This window comes from Trachypithecus francoisi, unplaced genomic scaffold (genome assembly GCF_009764315.1).
Source record: "Trachypithecus francoisi isolate TF-2019V2 unplaced genomic scaffold, Tfra_2.0 Lachesis_group15, whole genome shotgun sequence".
NCBI classification, from domain to species: domain Eukaryota; kingdom Metazoa; phylum Chordata; class Mammalia; order Primates; family Cercopithecidae; genus Trachypithecus; species Trachypithecus francoisi.
In genome coordinates this window covers 87,783,577-87,803,614 of record NW_022681460.1, presented here as the reverse complement: position 1 = coordinate 87,803,614, position 20,038 = coordinate 87,783,577, and the positions used below count along the sequence as shown (strand labels likewise).

Sequence of the window (20,038 nt, the reverse complement as noted above, 5' to 3'; positions counted from 1 at the left end):
TTGTTTAGAAAGAAAATGGACAGAAAATAATAATTTTTTTCATGAATAACCAGAATTACTTACTGATGGGATGTGGTACCTTTGGTATATATGTGGTACCTTTGTGGTATATGCCTTCTCAAACTGGAGTATCAGATTGGATAATGCTATCCTTATTTCCTTTCCCACATTGACTTTTGTGCAGTTCTTGCTTTTAATTATAGTCTCCCCTGAAAACCTTTCTTAATAAGATATAAGATGGCCTAAAGTACAAGTAAGCAAAAACATGGCTCAAAATGTTGAGAACATCCTTAAATGGAATATAGCATGTTCTAAGGTTTCAATTTGTGAACCACCTTGAATTAGTTGTTGCAGTGCCCAACAGATATTTAGTATTGCTGTGTTTCCTTCAAATGTTTATAATATTCCACTGTGCCTTTATGAGTTCCCTGCAGCACCCTGGGGCACTTCTACACACAGTTTGTGAACATGGGAGTAGATAGATCCTAGAGTCATTGAAACTACACAGAAACTTGAATGACATTAGGGATCCCAGAGCCATTGGAGAATCTTCATTAGGGAAGTGCAACAACATGTGTAATAGCTGATTAAACTTTCCCCATCAAAAAGATTGAAGTCAGAGAGATGAATTCAGATTCTTGATGAGGACCTTGTTGGTGTGATATGGCATTGGGAATGGAAAGTTAGACTAGAAATATTTCAAGAGAATAGATTGAAGGACTAATCTGATATAAATAATAAAGTTAAAAAATATGATTCACTTATGAGTTTTCTAATTTAAAATAGAAAAATAAAGCATGTGGCTTGACCCAATCATGGAGATTGAGAAAATGATCAAGTTTGGCTCCCAGAAAGATCTAGATAATGAGATTAACTTAGGGTATGTTGAGTGTTTAAGACATTATTGGAAAGTAATTCAGTAAAAGACTGTTATGGGCTACACTGCATTCCCTCAAAAGTCATATGTTGAAGTGTTAATCTTCAGTACCTCCGAATATGACTCTGTTCAGAGATAGGATCTTTTAAGAGGTAATTAAGTTAAAATGATGTCATTAGGGTGGACCCTGATCCAATATGACTAGTGTTCTTATAGCAAGACACAATTAGAGCACAGATACACTCAGAGGGAAGTCCCTGTGAAGAAACAGAGGGAAGGCAGTCATCCATGAGCTAAGGTGGGAGGTCTCAAAAGAAACCAACTCTGTTGACACCTTGATCTTGGACTTCTAGCTTCCAGTATTGTGAGATAATAAGTTTCTGTTGTTTAAGTCACTTCATCTCTGGTACTTTTTTATACAGGCCAGAGAAAATTAACAGAGAAACACAGGACAGGCCAGAAGATATAGATTGGTGGACCAGGTAAAAACATGGTAGTTAATCTATGAGAATGGAATCCATATGAAATGATAATCAAAAAAGAGTGAGAAAGGTTTTAGAGGTATCAATCACTGAGTAGAGAATTTTTAAAAAGTGTCTATAAGTGAGACAGAGGTATGACCAGAGCAGGGGAAGGAGTACCAGGAAAATTCAATGTAATGAAAGACAAGGGAGTCAAGAATCATAAGAATCTTGACTCTTAATCATAAAGATTAAGAATGAAACTCAACCTCAGGGCCATTAGTGGTTGCTACACAGAATTTATAAATGACCTTTCAAGACTCACTTCTAATGGAGTACCAAAGGCAGTCAACAGGATACAGAAGATAAAAATTAGAAAACATGGATGTATGGGAAGACAGAAACTGAATGTGATGCCCCATATCTCTAAGTTTGATAGTGAAACTAATAAATAACCATAGGTGAGAGCTGGAGGAGACAATAGAGATTGGCAACCCTGTGCACATGGGATTTGAAGGAAAGAGTAAACGTTAGGATAATGAAGGGTTTCTAAGAGAGTGCAGAAGCGTGGGCAAGGAGGCACCAAACAAAGGTGGCACCTGGAACATGGAGGAGTGGACAGATGGAGAAGAGGTAGAGAATTCTTCATCTAAAGCAAGAGGAAAGGATGATGTATACTCAGAATATTCTCGAAGCTTTTTCCCTGAATAAAAGCATCCTTCAGAAAAAAAAGTGTTGTCCTGTAACTGACTCATTGCAAAGTCTCTTATACAATGGTATGTACTCTTTGGGGAAGACACATTAGCTGGAGACAACACCAGGAAAAGCTTGATTTTACAGCTTATGGAAAGATTGTGGAGTTGAAGAAAAAATAGAAAGAAAGGAATTTTAAAAATAATAAGTTAATATTCCTAGGGGTACAACCTCTAAATTGCAGAGTGATATCTTAAGCAATCCTTTTAAGAATTACTTAAGTGACTGAGCATAGTAGCTCACACCGTAGTGGCACTTTGGGAGACAGAGGTGAGTAGATTGCTTGGGTTAAGATTTTGAGACCATCCTGGCCAACATGGCAAAATCCCATCTCTACAAAAAATACAAAAAATTAGTCAGGCGTGGTGGCACACACCTGTAGTCACAGATACGCAGGAGGTTGAGGCACAAGAACTGCTTAAGCCTGGGAGGAGGAGGTTGCAGTGAGCTGAGATTGAGCCACTCTACTCCAGGCTTGTTGGCAGAGTAAGACTCTATCTCAAAAAGTAAAGAAAGAAAGAATTACTTAAGTAAGTACTTGACTAACTGGTTATATAAATGTGATCATAAACACATACCTTTAGGGTGACTGAAAACGATATTGATTCTAATATTGTAAATAAGTACTCGTGGCTTGGGAAAAAACATCTAGTAACAGTATCCTGAAAATTTTTTAAATGGTCTGTGTTTCACACAACTTAAGTGGAAGTGAAACAGCTTCACTCATGACAATTTCCAGGCGATTCAAAATATGTTGTAATAATGACAAACATGAATATCAGAGACACACAAGAGAGTTTAGAAAAAAAATTATTTTATGGAATATGAGCTAAAACAATGTTTTACTATTGTTGCTATTTTTATTAGCCCTCAGCAGAATAAGGTAAATTATTTCTATTCCTTAGTTCATGTTTTATATTATCTCTGACATGGGTAAGGCACCGCTATTTTTCTGCATATTTATTTGTTCGTCTTTCACCCTTTCTCGACCTCTAATTTCTCTCTCTTACTATTTTACTTTATGTCAGGGATCCCCAACCCCACGGGGTATACAGGTCCATGGTCTGTTAAGAATTGGGCCACACAGCAGGAGGTGAGCATCAGGCAAGTGAGCATTACTGCCTGAGGTCCACCCCGTCAGATCATCAGGCGTTAGATTCTCATAGGAGCATGTGCCTCACTGTGAAATGCACATGCGAGGGATCTAGGTTGCATGCTCCTTATGAGAATCTAATGCCTGATGATCTGACCTGGAACAGTTTTATCCCAAAACCCCTCCTCTGCGTCCGTGGGAAAATTGTCTTCCATGAAACCAGTGCCTGATACCAAAAAGGTTGGGGACTGCTGCAAGTTTACATTATATGTGACTTTATTATAAATAGATATGAAAAACACATTAGCAAATCAGATATTATAGGTGATCTTTTTCTACTTCATCTATAGTCCTAACAGTTTTGACATTCAGATTACACACAATTTGACTCTTTTTATTGACTAAATGGAAAATTATCCTTAATTCAAAATGTATTTTATTTGAGCATATATGGTGATTTCATATATTAAGTTGATATTTTTCTTTCCTTTTTAGAGAAGCCATATTCAAGAAAAATAGCATGTACTTCAAATTTTAAATAATCAAAATAGATTTGGAAGCTCAAAAGTTTTGGAACATTATAGGTCTATATCCCAATATTCTTCCCAAACCTCCTTTCAAATATATTTATTAATTTAGAAAATTCTAAATAGTTCATTCTTTTTTTTGAAATATATACAATGTAAAACTTTTTTTTCTCCTGCCTTTCTAGAATCCTCTTATTGAGAAAATGTGTAGCTGATCTGAAGAAGCATGCTATGCGAAATTTTGGATGTTTATCTTAATAGAACCTAAAATCTTCCACATAGGTTCACCCCTCATTACTCACAATAATGCCAGGTGCTGTAGTCCAGGCAGATGTTTATTATTTTACATGTGAAAAGACATTAGAATAAGGCCATTTCTCAGTGGATTAGAGGAATCAGTTTTCTGAATTTAAGTTCCTTATAGAGCCCCACGTAATAAGCTCTTAGAAGACATTGCAGAGCTGTAATATAAAATCCTGTTTAATCAGCCATAGCGAGCTATGTGACATTCTCTGTGGAACACTAAGAGGAATCAGGGTTCCTCCTCCTCCATCCAGTGCACTCCCAGCCCGGAATTGCTTTCTGGTCAGGGTCGGCCATGAAAGGCCATAGAGAGCCAACCCTGCGAAGCCAGGTCTCTGCATGTCAGCACAAAGCAAGCAGCAGAATACAGATCATCAGCTTTGTTTTATGAATGTCTCTATTTACAGTGCTGGAGTGGAATTTTAAAAAAAGGATTGCAGTATTTGCATTGAATCTGTCACTCACAACTTCAATTTTGATTCCTGTCCTATAAATGATCTTGCTTTCCCATTTTTTTCTTAATTTCTACAAGGTGACTGTCAATGTCAAAAAATGTAAACCTCAAGTGTATATTACATGGGGCTTGGCATGTATGTTAGAAGGAAAGAAGTTCTCTTAATGAAAAGTGGATAATATTTATTCAAACTAAGCCTATTAAATTGCACAGAGGAAAGTATACCTTCTTTGGCTGTTTTGATTGAATTTTAATATAAAATAAAACTTGCTGCTAACCTTTTGTTTTTCTTTGACCAATAACATTTCTCAGCTTAGTGTATGGGTTATGTAAAGTGCCTGTCAAATGGAGGGATGTCTTTGTTGAAAGAATACAGACTCACAGAAAGTGAGTGACACTCAGGGATGGGTAGAAATCTCCCAATTTTGACAAAGATCGTTCTCTGGGATTTGTAAAGCTCAAACTATAGACTAAGAAGATGACAGGAGAGTCTGGTGTTTGGCTTCATGGAACTTAACCTATTTCAGCAAGCCTGCAATACTGGGGAAAATAATACATAAATTTATGTTTATGTCAGCCTTGCAGTTGATGAGTAAGGTTTGTAAAAGCTTACTCCTAAATAAATGCCTATCGTTCCCACTCCATACTCCAGTGATTTCTGCTTCTTGTAAATACTGCCCTCTAGAACAATAAAATTCTTATACAACAATAAGTAAAATATGATTTAATAGCCCATCTCCTATCCTGTAATGATTATGCATCTTCTGTCTTGTAGCTCCCAGCAGTAGGAGGACAGTTGACATTTACCATATCATATGACCTGGAAGAAGAGGAAGAAGATACAGAACATGTTCTCCAGTTTATGATTATCTTGGAGGTAGAGTACTGAGAGCATCATTGATGTTCACCCATGTTACTTCCTTATGTTACTTGAGGTTACCAGTACTGTATTTTTTACCTGCCTTGTTTGACATTGACTTACATGACTACTAAAAATATATACCTTAGGAGTTTTTAATGCCACTCTTATGTTTCACTCTGAGACATATCTAGAAGATTGAGTATATTTGTTGGGTTTGAACGATAAGGGAGAACTCTAGACCAGACTTGAAATGAAATTTCAAACATAAGAACCATGTTTCCAAAATATAAATATTATGAAAGTGTTTAGGTACATGCTAATTTACATAGTTGTGTTTTTCTCATTTTAGCTTGCTTCCAGGTAGATTTTATTGTCTACTTCCTTGATTACATTAGATAAAATAAAATGAAACAGGAAGCTTGTTTATTTAGCGATAGTTTAATCTCGACTTCAAAATCCTGTTTTAGGTAAGAAAGGTACAGGAGAAACTTGCTTTCAAGATTTTAAGGGCCATAGGCAATTTCAAAATGCTCTAAGCCTGAAGTTTCCTTAGAGGCTCTCTGCCACCCTTTCTTATCATATCCATTCTTTCCAATAATGTAGCCCCTCCCCTCGACACTGATACATATTCAGAGGCACACACGTGCATGCATGTTCGTGATTCCAAATGGGTAGATGTTAATTTAGCACCAGGCTCTGTTGTTCTTCTGTCTTGGAACTTTCATACATGGGAATCTATGACAAAATAAAAAATTCTTTTCTCAAAATGGACATTTTCCAGTATTGGATGAAGTGGTCTGCTCTTGCTCTCTCTTTCTCTCTCTCTCTATGTCTCTCTCTCTCTCCTCTCTCTCTCTCTCTGTGTGTGTGTGTGGTGTGTGTGTGTGTGTGTGTATATCTATGGCAACTAGATGTATACTTTGGAATTCCTTTAAGATGAAGGGAATTCTCTAAATGCAAAGAGTTGGGTGAAATTACGTAGCATTCATGTGAATGAACTAAGACAAGAAGGATTACCTAAATGTCATAGGTCATTCAATATACTCCTTAGATGCCATTATCCTGTTTTGAGAATTAGACTGCAGTCTCTTTTATTGTTTGTTTTTTTCCAAGTAGAAAGTTCCTTTAAAACAATAGCTTAATTCAGTTTTAAGTTTCTTTCCCTATTGTTCTACACAACCCACATCCATCATAAAATAATATATTTGAAATATGTAACTTTTGTGCACTTTTGTCAATTTGAGGTGTTTGTAATCACATATATGTTTATGAGTTGTCAGGTAGCTATTATTTTAGTTAATGGGGAACTAACATCATGCCAAACCAAGAAGCAAGAAGCATATGCTTCATAATGCATTTGGCTAAGGTTAATATTGAAATTGCATTGCCTTCCCTTCATGTATACCACAAATATATTCCCTGAATGATAGGGAAAGCCAGCCCAAAAATAGAAGTCTACTAAAGCTGGGCGTGGTGGCTCACACCTGTAATCCCAGCACTTTGGGAGGCTGAGGCAGGTGGATCACCTGATGTCAGGAGTTTGAGACCAGACTGGCCAACATGGCAAAACCCTCACCTCTTCTAAAAATACAAAAAATTAGCCAGGCTTGGTGGCAGGCACCTGTAATCCCAGCTACTAGGGAGGCTAAGGCATGAGAATTGCTTGAACCTGGGAGACAGAGGTGGCAGTGAGCGGAGATCACGCCATTGCACTCCAGCCTGGGGGATAGAGCGAGACTCTGTCTCCAAAAAACATAAATAAATAAAAAATAAACATAAATTTAAAAAGTTAAAAGTCTATTGAGGGTGGAGGATCCAAATATAGATATGTTTGACACTTTTGTGCCCTCTTTTCAGTTTTACCCTTTTTGCTTTCTTTTTTTGCCTCCCTTTAGGGTAATGACTTGAGAATCAGCACAGCCCAAGATGAGGTGTACCTGCACCCATCTGAAGAACATATTAATGTATTATTACTTAAAGAAGAATCATTTACCATACATGGCACACATTTTCCAGTCAGTAGAAAGGAATTTATGACAGTACTTGCGAATTTGAAGAGAGTCCTCCTACAAATCACATACAGCTTTGGGATGGATGCCATCTTCAGGTAAAATCAAGAACTGCACCTCCAACGTTCACACATTTGCTTTGGGGCAAAGGTGCAGGAGCTGCCCCAGTAGTGAATTTTTTAAGGCACCTAGGATTTGCTGTCTTCAAAGAGCAGATAAGAACAGAGTCCTAGTTTTCTGAAAGGGTTTCCTCTTAAACCTTTACAGTTTTAAATGCCCAGAATAAATTCGTCTCGGTTTTTAGTATTATTGATGATTCGTTCACAATTGTGTCAGAACATGTGATCAATAATGATTCCTATATTGAGAAATGTTATATTGGAAAATAAAGTCTCCTTTATGATGGCTCAGAGTGGGAAACTAAAAGATATACTTTCCAGGGCACCCTTATTCGGAAAGCGGTTTCTAAAATATTTCCTTCCAGTGGTTGTTAACTAGTTTCTGGCTTAATAGTATATCGATTGTAATAAGAAACGTAAGTCTTTTCATTTAAGTAACCACCGATCTCACTATAAAACACTTTAAGACTATAACAGCCACATGGTATAAAGGAAAGAATATGAACTTTGGAGCCAAACTGAGTAGAAATTCAATAAGCTTTATTGCTTATTGTATGTGTGACCTTGGGCAAATGATTAGGCCTCGAGGAACGTTTCTTTCCAGTGTAAAGTAGATATACTAATGCCTACTTTTCAGAGTCTTTGTTAACATGATACGTGATAATTAGGAAAGTGCTCATCACCTAGAACACTTTCAGTTTTTTCTTGTTCTCCCCCGCTCCCCCTTGTTTTTTAAATAGCAAACTCTCTGACTTGAACCAAATCTGCTTGTGTCTGATTAACTGCTGTAGGCTGCTATCTTTTTTTATTTTTAAAACAATGACATTTTTATCTGACAGAATTTTAAGTTCAACTGTGTCTGAATGGGCTCTTTACCCTTCTCCTTTTCTACTCTAATAATAAGTAACACAGGATGTCATAGGAAATTCCTTCTAAATCAGATTAAGTTAGATGTTCAAATGTGACCCCAGCCTGACAACACAGTATACCTTTAATGAAAGCAATGCCTCCAGTATTGGAGTTTTTATTGCTGACACTACCACCTCTCACCTCCCTGTGCCCCATCATTTCCCTGTGCTGCCTAGTTTGCCTTTCACTGGTAATATTTCAACTTAGTCTAATCATTATTACCATTTCCCAAAGGAGAGAACTGCAGAATCATAAACAGAACCATTGCCAAACAATGTACCTCTTTTGCATAGGCAATTCTTCTAGAAGCTGGGTTAAAATGCCATGGAGATGAGAAGCAGCACTTAGGAATTAATTATGTTTTTCCCATTTAGTAAATAGAGATTGTCATGATGTTTAAACAGTACAAAGAGTCCTCCAGCTTTCAAAATGAATGACAACCAAATTGAAAAAAAAAAGTGGCTAGGGGGCCTTATTTATTTTTGTCAGCATTGCTTTTCATGCTAGTTAATACAGAGACATTTCCCCCTGATTTATGTCAGACAGTTTCAGTGTCTATCCATCTTAAAATCACTGGTTTCATTCGCAGTCTTCTGAGGTTTCGCCATACAGGAGGAATGCATTCACAGTGCGACTCTGTGAAATGGCAAAAGAACTAATCCAAGTAGGTGGCTACTTTCTGTCACCTGTATCACCTAAAGCACTGTGGTTCAGTAAGTAAAAGCCAATGTCAGATTTGAAACTCCTACCCACTCAGGTGAGCTGAAAGTGAGCATGAATCTGGAGTCAGTCAGTAAGCTCGTTATATATGACCTTTGATCTACTAGTAGATTGAGTCATATTTGCAAAACATTACTTGAATTGATTTCAACTTGTCTTCCACAGTAGGCTTCCGACTTGGTATACTGTTTGTGTGCAAGCACGAGTAAATTGAAGCTCAACAAAAATTCATATTTAGACATATTTACAGTGGATTTACTTCCATGGCAGTTCTTTCAGCAAATGGGCTTAGGTTCCTCCAGTTATATAGTTAGATGGAATTGTATAACGGAAGGAGAACTGGACTGCGGGTCAAGGATTTTGACTTTTGTTTTCAAGTCAGCTATTTAATAGTTGTAAACATAAGTATGGTTTTGACCTCTTTGGACTTCAATCACTTCATCTGTAAAATAAGGAGGAGGACAATTGCCCTGCCAACTTCAAAAGGTCGCCGCAAGAATTGAATTACAGAGCTGCAAAAGCACTTGGCTAGTGATAACCCAGCATACAAATATGAAGCATTTCTATCTTACCTACTTCATCCCAAAGGATCACGTTTTCTCCAAATACCATTAAGACTTAGAGACCTCTAGAGAAAGGCACATACTGGTATTTCCATACATATGATAGTTCTTACTGTCATTTTTTTCCAGAATCCTGATACTTATTAGATAAAATAATTAATTTTCTTCTCACTGTCCTCACTAGAAAGATGAAGGCAAAAGTAGAGCACTTTTCCTTCTTCTTTTAAGAGTATAAGAGAAATTGACCTAACTGAACTGTGCATCTTTCTCCTTTAAATTCTCCAAGCCTTGGATTTAGTAACATCCTTGGTCTTTAAATTAAGAAAGGCTTTTATGAAGCACCTCATTAGATACAGAACTCTGCACAAAATGTATTTTTCTCTTACTTTACAGTAGACATTAGTAGAGTTCACCAAATTTCCAATCTCATCCATAAGAGATATTGCATTTCTCTAACCCTGGAGGGTAGATGTGTCATATGACTTTTTTTAGCCAATGAACTGTGGCAGAAATGTATTTTTTTTCCCCCTGGGTTAGACGTTGAATTTCCAATGTGAGACTCTCTGCAGCTTACTCAGCAACCAGAAGATTAAAAAAGAGCCTGGGGCCAGGTGCGATGGCTCGTGCCTGTAATTCCAGCAATTTGGGAGGCCGAGGCGGGCAGATTACGAGGTCAGGAGTTCGAGACCAGCCTGACCAACATGGTGAAACCCTGTCTCTACTAAAAATACCAAAATTAGCCAGGCATGGTGGTGCACGCCTGTAATCCCAGCTACTCAGAAGGCTGAGGCAGTAGAATGGCTTGATCCTGGGAGGCGGAGGTTGCAGTGAGCCAAGATCGCGCCATTGCACTCCAGCCTGGATGACAGAGGGACACTCTGTCAAAAAAGAAAAAGAAAAAAAAAGAACAGCCTGGAATACAGATTTAGCACACAGAGGTCACCTGCCCTAACAGTCACCCAGGCCTGTAGAGGATTTTACATGAGTAAGCCTTTGTTTTCTGTGAAGCCATTGAGAATTTGGAGTTGTTACCACAGCATAACCGAGTCCATCATGACTTTATCATTGATACAACTCATGAGTATTGCTTGAAAATAAATACAAAATATTTTCAAGGCAAGATATTTTTACACAACTTTTAGTGTAAATTTTGGGGTTTGGGATCAAAAGAGATTATACAGAATTTATATAATAATCTAGAAAAATTCTTGTAAGCAAAGGAGTCTTTGATAACCATATAAATAGTACTGATAGGTACACAGTGTACCTCTGCCTTCTGAAGTTAATGATTTGGATAACTACATTTTGAAGACATTTTGCTGATTACACTAGGACTTAAAAAGATTTTTGCAGCTCCTTTGGCATCCGGCTATTGGTAAGAGGTGCAGCCAAAATTTTACCCTACATTATCTTTGACCACCTCCCAATGCTATTCCATAAGTATTCGATTCGTTCAGTCTGCAAATATTTACTGAGCACCTTCCATGATTATCTCTCTAAATCTCAGTTCCTCTTCTATACAATGGCAGAAACAATGTCTAAATTTCAAGATTGGCAATTAAGTGAAAACACAATGTATATTAAGCACCTGAAATAGTATCTAGCATATGTTGGGAGGCAATGCAGGGTGACAAGGAGATCTCTGGTTTTGGAGTCGTGCTTGGGTTTGAATCTATGCTGCACCCTTTGCTAATGGTATTATGTTGGACAAGGCTCTTCACTCCTCTGAGCCTCAGATTCTTCATTTGTAAATGTGACTAGACATGAGTTGTTAAATTGTTTATTGATACTTAAATGAAATGTCTTTTCAGCCTGTATCATAGTGCACAGAAGATAGTAGACAGTAAGTAGTAACTATTAAGAAGCAGTCATTCTAGGCTAGGCTATAAGGATACAAAGGTGGACAAATGATCATTCAATTCAAAGAAGGCATTTTACAGCAGAGAAGACAGATATATATATATATACATACTGTACATTTATGGTAATATAAATAGTGCAGAAGAAGTGTGCACAGTGCATGTAAATAGTGCAGAAGTGTGCACAGTGCATACTGGTAGAACTAAGAAGAAAGAGATGAATTCTTGTGTTAGCATTTAATACGCTTTTAATAAATTGCTGCAAAAGTATCAGATTCTGTCAGTTACTGCTCTTACTTGATGTGAGATTGAAAATGTGTAGATAAAATATCTTGCTCTCTATATATATAGAAAAAAGACAATTGTAACATCAAGGGTTTTTTGTTGTTTTAAAGTATAATGTTTTGAGCCGGTTGTTTTAGTATAATATAGCATGTCTTACTCTGGTGGGAAATGTAGTAAAACAAAAATATTAAGAACAATCTTTAAAGCAGCACCAGGACAATATTTCTGAAATAATTCTAATATTTTCTGTAGTAGCTTGTATAATTATGTCCTCTCTCTTCATCCATCATCTTTTCTGTATTTTCAAGGCATAAAAATAAGAAGAGAAAGTCAGCTAAAGCATTTGACTTAGTTGACAATTCTTTGATAGCTCATGCATCTCCAAAATTCAGTGTTTTATTACTGTCAACATTATGTATTTAAATGAATGTAGCTTGATATCAATAAAATGACCATATTGAAGGAAAAAAAAAATAAACTGCAGCCTTCTTCGTGAGTAACACTTGAAACTGTTAAACACATTAAAATCCCATTTAACAAATAGCAGAACCTAATGAACATTGGGATTGCTCAGTGAATACTAATGTGGAATATTACTGGGAAGGATGTTTGAGTGTTGAAGTTTCTCATAGCTCAAAATGGTTCCACAGATTAAGGAGAGGAACATCTGTTGTTCAAAAGACAAATGAAATTAGTCAGTTCACTGAAAATATTTTTGTTTTTGTATCTTTTTTAAAACCGTTTCTTAAAGTAGTCAATTGCTCATTCTTCCATTTTGAAATTTCCAGAAATCTTTCTTTAAGTGTTGCATGTCAATTTTATATCAGAAATTCTTGGGCTATATCTAGATACAGTTAATCAATCTGCTGTTTAGTAAATTATAGTGATCTATTGTATGATAATCAACTAGCATATCAACCATGAAATCATCTAATTCTGAAATTAAAATGATTGGAATTATAGGCTTATCAAGTGACAGTCCATTAATTCCAGGCAGTTAGATTTCACAATACATTCAGGTGAGTTCTGGTCTCTGGCCTCAAGTTCTAACGATAACAGTTTCCGTTCATTTTCTATGTCAAATCAAACAAGTAATTTGTCTTTTACTTATCTGATTTTATTTGTCTGAAATGTGGTTAGTAGGCTTTATTGTATCCTTTGTCATGGAGTGTGTTAGTCATTGTAATAGAACTGTTTTCCATTCATCTATTCATTTGTTATTTAAGTATTTAGTCAGTTACTTTTGTATACATCTATTCGTCTATCTACCCATCCATCCATCCTTTCATTAATTCACCCATTCAACAAAAGTCTACTGAACTACTGAACATGTGTGGAGATGATCATGTTGCTTGTATAGATGGCAGGACAGGTTTCTGTTCTCAAGGAGTAGCCCATAAGCTTATACCAACATAATTACTGTCTTTAGTTTAGTAACTCTTCCAAACCCTGTTGTGTTAAGGAGACTTATGAGGCCCAGAAATTCTGTTTCTAGATATATATCCAAAAGAATTGAAAATAGGTATTATGTGTTCACGAATATGAATAGCAACGTTATTTATGATAGCTCAAAGGTAGAAACAATCCAAATATTCATCAACTGATGAATGAACAAACAAAATGTAGCATGTACATGCAGTGAATATTAGTCATAAAAAGAAATGAAATACTGATACATGCTACAGTGAAATTATCTAGCATAGGTAACTTCATAGCGACAAAAGCAGATTGTTAGCTTACAGGGGTTAGAGGAAGAGGGGAATAGAGAATGACTGCCTAATGGATTCTGGGTTTTCTTTTGGGCTGACAAAATGTCTTAGAATTAGATGTATGTAGTAGCTGCACAACATTGTAAATGTACTAAAAGGCAGAATTGTACAATTTATTTTTTAATTTTAAATAGGTTTGAAAATGTCCATCCTACTCCAAACATCAAATTTCCTCTCTATGTATAATTTACAATGCTTAATTTTATGTGATGTGAATTGCACCTGAACTAATGACAAGAAAAAGAAATGCCTGTGACACTGCATTTTTCATTGACAGGGTTCCTTGGTGAAGGGGGAAAAAAACATTTAATGCTTTTCAGATGACACAAGTAACCTAAACACTGTAGAACAGTGATATTTGCCTAATCTAGGACCTTCTACCAAGTTGTCCAAAATGTGCCTCTAGAGAAGGTAGCACTCAATTAATAGTGTTGGATGAGTTTATTTACAGGTAAAGATAATTTGCATGTCTTTAGAGGGTGCCACCTAGCACTCAGCAGCTAGGATGATTCCATCCAACTGCCTATATTTGGTGATTTCAGGGTTAATTTCCTTTTCTGCTTCCTGATCATATATGAACTCAAACATATTCAAAAGTACTGTCAAGTGTCTAGGCTTAGCAAAGCGGGGGTAAAAGCAATGAAAATTTTAGAAATCTATTGCGGAAAAGCTTACAATTTGGGTAAAGATCATCATTTTTGAAGATACGTTTACACCTTGTAATGAGCCTTTTAGCTTTGTTCTCTGGCTTGATTCCCAAATTCCCAGCATTGATTCCCAAATCTAACAAGTTATTTGGTAAGTGTGAATCACTGATCAATAAAAATCTACCATCACTCCTGAGAAAGGAACTGAAAATGCTGGCAATAGCAAGAATCAGTTGCTTCTTTCTTATGGTTACAAGATGGCATATCATATGCTATGAAATGTCTATCAGTAATGTTTAAAACTGTAATTATTATGAGTCAATAGTAGTCATTTAATTATGTACTTTTAGAGTTTATTTAAAAAGTATTTTCATACACCAAAATGATTTGGAGATACAAATAATAAAAAGTGTATTTCTTGTAATGTTCATGTAGTCATTTTTATTTGGTTTCAACAGTCAATGAAAATAGGTTAATAAAATGTCTAGTATTCCATAATAACCTACTGTGTGTTACATATTGTATAAGAACTTTATATTCATTTTCCTTTTAAATCAAGCTCAAGGTATATGGACTATTATATTATCTCCATTGTATAGAAGAAAAAATTGAGGTCTAGAAAGAATAAGTTATTTTCTTCTAGGCCACAAGGCTGGTAAATATCAGAGAAAGGACATAAATCCTGGTCTATTTGACTCGCAAAACTGTATTCTTAATAATTAAGCTTTTAAAATGTCCTTTTACACAAAAGTAGGAAAAGCAAGTAAGATATCGGTAACATTTATTTAAATCATGAATGCATAATAAGAAAAGAAATATGTGTGTGACAGCATTTTTTCCAATTTTCCATTTGGCCAAACCAGCTTTTCTCTAAAATAATGAGCTATGCCATATCATTCCACCAACATCACCAGATTGTAAAAATGTACCAGTAAAATGAAGGCCATAGATACAGAGAACAATGGATTTAATTTAGGACAAAAACAAATCCCAGAAATCACTCTAAGTCAGTCAACTGAGCATTTTGAGAAAATTTAGCTTATACTGATGACAAACATGCAGGTTTATCTCAAAGGAAAAGAAAACACAATTGTTTCATCTTTTATTTCAATTTAAAAGCTGAGATGGAATGTTAATATTGTCTACTTCTGCTTTCCTTGTTTAAGCACTAAAAGAAATCAAGCAGTCATTGGAATGTTTTTCATTTTAAAAATCCTTTATGTGATTTTAAAAATGTCTGTCTATCTTCAAAAAATGAAAATCAAAGCACATAGCCAAGAGCCAAGAGACGAGGAAGAACATTCTCATATCTCTTCAGCATGTGGGGTTGGTAGTGATTGTCAGCACTTTAGACTGAGCCAACTCGACCTAATATGACAGACGACCAGAGCTTTTGGTTATAGTATTCATCAGCTTCCTTTCTCAGCATACATAATTGGCTCATATTTATGTCATTGTTGCTATATGATTCCTACAGCTGTATAATACCTAAGAACTTTACTTATTCACCATCTATTTTTTCCTCTGCCATAGGTTGAGCTCTGTTAACCTTGAATCCGCTGTCTCCTATCCTACTGATGGAAGCGTTGCAGCAGCTGTAGAAGTATGTCAGTGCCCACCAGGGTATACTGGCTCCTCTTGTGAAGTAAGCTTGCAATAATGCATCCTCAGTGCATTCAAACTTCCCTCAACATTGCTTTCAATAACCTATTCTAATAAGAGCTGTTTTTTTCTATCAATAATTACACAAATAATGGGTATCACTTAAAAAAGAAACTTGAATGTCTACCAAAAGCTGTGGCTTTCAATTAGAGTATTAACCACATAATTTCATCTTGTAACTGTTTCTCTCTGAGATATTTTGCCTATGACTGAAAATCTGATGTTTCTGTCTTTGTTACCTATTTGATCTATTGTATGCTGGATGGTAGCAGAATAACACTTCAAAATATTTTATCTTCATTTTCATCATAATGGTTATCCAAAATTTAGCACTGTATTTTTTTTTTTACTTTTCTCTCATTTTTTAATTCTATGTATCACACTCTTCCTCTACTTCATTTCTAAGAATGCAACCAAATCACAATCATCTGAAGCATTACAATCTTCAGAATGTCAAGAACATAATATATAGAAAAAGTACCTTGATAGAGAAAATTGCCTATAGGTCTTTCATTTGTTTAGCACCTAATGTTTGAGATATTTATTGTTGTCTCCATATCCTAGATTTATAATACGATTAATGGTTCTTACTTAATATCACAGTGTGTCATCTTAAGGTAACACTTTTTATTTACTTCTATATATTTTCTTTTAGATTGTCTGAAAATTCGTTTTACTTGAAACCTGGTCCAAAAATGTGAACATTATTTCCTTGACAGAGGGCATGGCTTGCAGATAAATAGGAGCTTAGTTTCTTTAAAATGGTGCCTTTAAGGAATCATCTGAGTGTACTGAGATATTTCACTTCAGAACACGACCTCATTATGCCATTTATAGAAATACTCTAGGCATTGCTTTGTCGGTTCCCTCGTACTTGAAAAATAATGCATACATCTAGAGATACACAGTCATGTTCATGACAGCTGTGTTTCCTTTAACTGAGCTCAGATTCACCTTTCTAGAAATAAAACTAGATATAACTTATAGAAGTACTTGCTTTTCCAAAATTCATGTAGATAAGATAAAAATAATTATGCATATTAATTAGCTATGTCAACCTAAATTTGATTTTACATATAAAACATACACTGTATTTGATGAAACAAGAGCCTTTTGCTCTTGATTCCAACCAGACTGCTCTATTTGAACTTTGAAGATCCTCTCTCAATTGGCATAATACATAACTTAATTCTACTCTTGTTTTAATGCTTGTTTCCACATATGTTATTCTCATCCTTTGCATTATCTTTTATACAAGTTCCAAAAGCCCTTTGAATATAAAATTACTTGAATATTACAATTGCTTAATTGGCTATGCTTTTAGTCTCTTCCTTCTCTCCGTCAAAAATATTTTTGATACATTCTAGATATGTCTGATAAATTCTGTAAATTTACCTGCATAAATTATCAGTAAGTACATACAACATAATCCCTGTCCTTATGGAGCTAGCAATCTGTTTAGGGAGACAATAAATACCTAGGAAAAATGGGATCTCAGCGCTATGTAATTAAGAGACCAGTATGTGCTACAGAACATACATACAATAATCATTCAGAGGGATGAGCTACTGCAGTGGAGAGAGATGTAAAGTGTCCTGGGGTGGAGAAACCTTAAATTGGATGCTAAATAATGGTAACAGATAGATAGAAGCATTTGAGTGTGAAAAAAAAAAAAAAAGAAGAGAGAGATAATAAAAGCTTCCTGTATCTGTCACTCAAGAATTGTTTGATAAATAAAGTTACTTTGTAATCCATAAAAGAACTTAGTTGAATCAAGAGACAATGAATTTTGGAACTTTGAATTTTCTCTCTGACTTCTTCATTTCTTCTACTCTCTAAAATTTGTTTTTTCTTTATCAAAATTTTCTATCCCTAAATTCTCTATTATTCAGTCCTATCCTTTCATTATTTCATTTGCTTTTCAATTAAGTGTAGTTCATAAGACCAGTCATTCTAACCTTGTTATCACTAATATCCTGGGATCCCTTAAAAGCTGAGTAAACACCAAAGACCATTAATGTCTTAAGTCCAGCTTGCTGAGAACCTCTAGCCAAAAACAGATCAAATGACTCCATTGTAGATATTCTCTTTAACTTCATTTGAGGCCAAAATGTTGATTCAGAATCTCTTTCTCGTTTCTACTTGACTTCTTATAAAGTGTTCTACAGTTCAATCTTTTAAAAATTTTCTTACTGCCATAGTACTGTCGTCATTCATTTCACCTGACAGATGAGACAGGTGGGATACTAAAAAAAGAGTTTCGGGCAATCTCAGTTTCTTCTATGTAATGGAAATAATATTAACCACTTCATAGAATTGCTTGTTTGTTCATACTTTCATTTAGCTGACTAGTATTTGATGATTATATATTTTGAGACAAACAAGACCCTACCCATGGAAAATAGTACGATTAACAATGCAGATATTGTACCTGTCCTCAAGGATGTTGCATTGAGTGGTGGCATTAACAATGTGCCAGAAGGCAAATATAATAAATGTGACAAATTCTATGAAGGAAATAAACAGGGTGAAATAAATAGGGTTCTATGATAAAGTTACTGCAAGTGGTTGTATGAAGGTTAGAAAGCCTATTTTGTAAAAGTTTGTCAGGAAAGGCTTCCTGAGGTGGTGACAGCTAAATGGAGTGTTGAAGAATGAGAGGGACAACGATGTAAAAAGAGCTGCTAAGGAAGCAGTGTAGATTGTGGAGTATGTAAGTATGTAAGGACTGCAGAGAAGGAGCATGGCTGGAGCTTTGTAGGCAAGGGGAAAAGTGGGACAAGATGTGAATGGAAATGCCAGGCCATTAGGAGTTTTGCACATATGATAAGAATTGAGCATTTTATTCTCATGGCATGGAACATCATTGCAAGCCTTTTAGCAGAGAAGTGGAGTAGTGTAATGATCTGCTTTACATGTTGGGGTTTGGGGTATTTCTTGTTTTTTGAGACAGGGTCTTGCTCTGTCACCCAGGCTGGAGTGCAGTGATGCTGTCAAAGCTTACTGCAGCCTCAAACTCCTGAGCTTAAGTGATCCTCCTGCCTCAGCCTCCTGAGTAGCTGGGACTACAGGTGTATACCACTATGCCCAGCTATTTTTGTTTGTTTGTTTGTTTTAATAGAGACAAGACCTCACTATGTTGCACAGGCTGGTCTCGAACTCCTGAGCTCAAGCAATCCTCCCACCTCAGCCTCCCAAACTTCTGAGGTTACAGGCATGAGCCTTTTTGAAGAAGGCATTATGGCTACAGTAGGAAGAACATGTCTTAGGAGGGAATGAATGATAGGAAGGAGAAGGGTTAATATGTAGTTGCAGTGGAACACCACAATAATAGTGGGTGCTGTTAGGATCATGGCAGGGGATATAAAAAGACTTATCATATCCTATATATATTTTGATAGTAGAACCAGTAGGACTTACTGATTCAAGACTGTATGTCCGGGGAGAGATTAAAGAAATAAAGAGTTTATGGCCGGGCGCGGTGGCTGAAGCCTGTAATCCCAGCACTTTGGGAGGCCGAGACGGGTGGATCACGAGGTCAGGAGATCAAGACCATCCTGGCTAACACAGTGAAACCCCGTCTCTACTAAAAAAAAATACAAAAAACTAGCCGGGCGTGGTGGCGGGCGCCTGTAGTCCCAGCTACTCGGGAGGCTGAGGCAGGAGAATGGCGTAAACCCGGGAGGCGGAGCTTGCAGTGAGCTGAGATCCGGCCACTGCACTCCAGCCTGGGCGACAAAGCGAGACTCCGTCTCAAAAAAAAAAAAAAAAAAAAAAAAAAAAAGAGTTTAAGAATGAGTCATAGATGACCAGTTTGAACGATTGATCAGTTGCTTGTGTTGTCATGTACTGAGCTGAGGAAGACAGAGAGAGGAATAGTTGGTGGGGGTGGGGGGGTATGGAATCCATAGTCCAGTTTAGAAATTTTAGGTTTGAAAAGACTGTGAAGTGTAAATGTCAATGTGTATTTATAATATTCAGGTCTTAAATTCAGCATGTCAGTCTGGTCTAGAGATATGTTTTTGGAAGGCATCATAAACTATGGAACTGAATAAAATTACCCAGGAGAAAGTGCAATTGATTAAAAAAAGAGAAAAATAACCCAACTCAAGCCCCAAGGAGCTCCTGACATTAAGAAGCAGGGTCAAAGCAGAGGACACAGCAAA

The 20,038-nt window shown here is 36.2% G+C and overlaps 1 protein-coding gene across 4 annotated transcripts in view; it reads left to right on the top strand.

Moving 5' to 3' along the window:
• Positions 1 to 20,038, top strand: part of LAMA2 (laminin subunit alpha 2) — a 622,674-nt gene that overhangs the window by 341,130 nt on the left and 261,506 nt on the right. For all 4 annotated transcript variants that reach the window (XM_033235504.1, XM_033235503.1, XM_033235507.1 and 1 more), the window contains exons 13-15: positions 5,244 to 5,345; positions 7,226 to 7,437; positions 15,744 to 15,855. In XM_033235504.1, the coding sequence (XP_033091395.1) occupies positions 5,244 to 5,345; positions 7,226 to 7,437; positions 15,744 to 15,855 (426 nt within the window). The remainder of the gene's footprint in view (positions 1 to 5,243; positions 5,346 to 7,225; positions 7,438 to 15,743; positions 15,856 to 20,038) is intronic.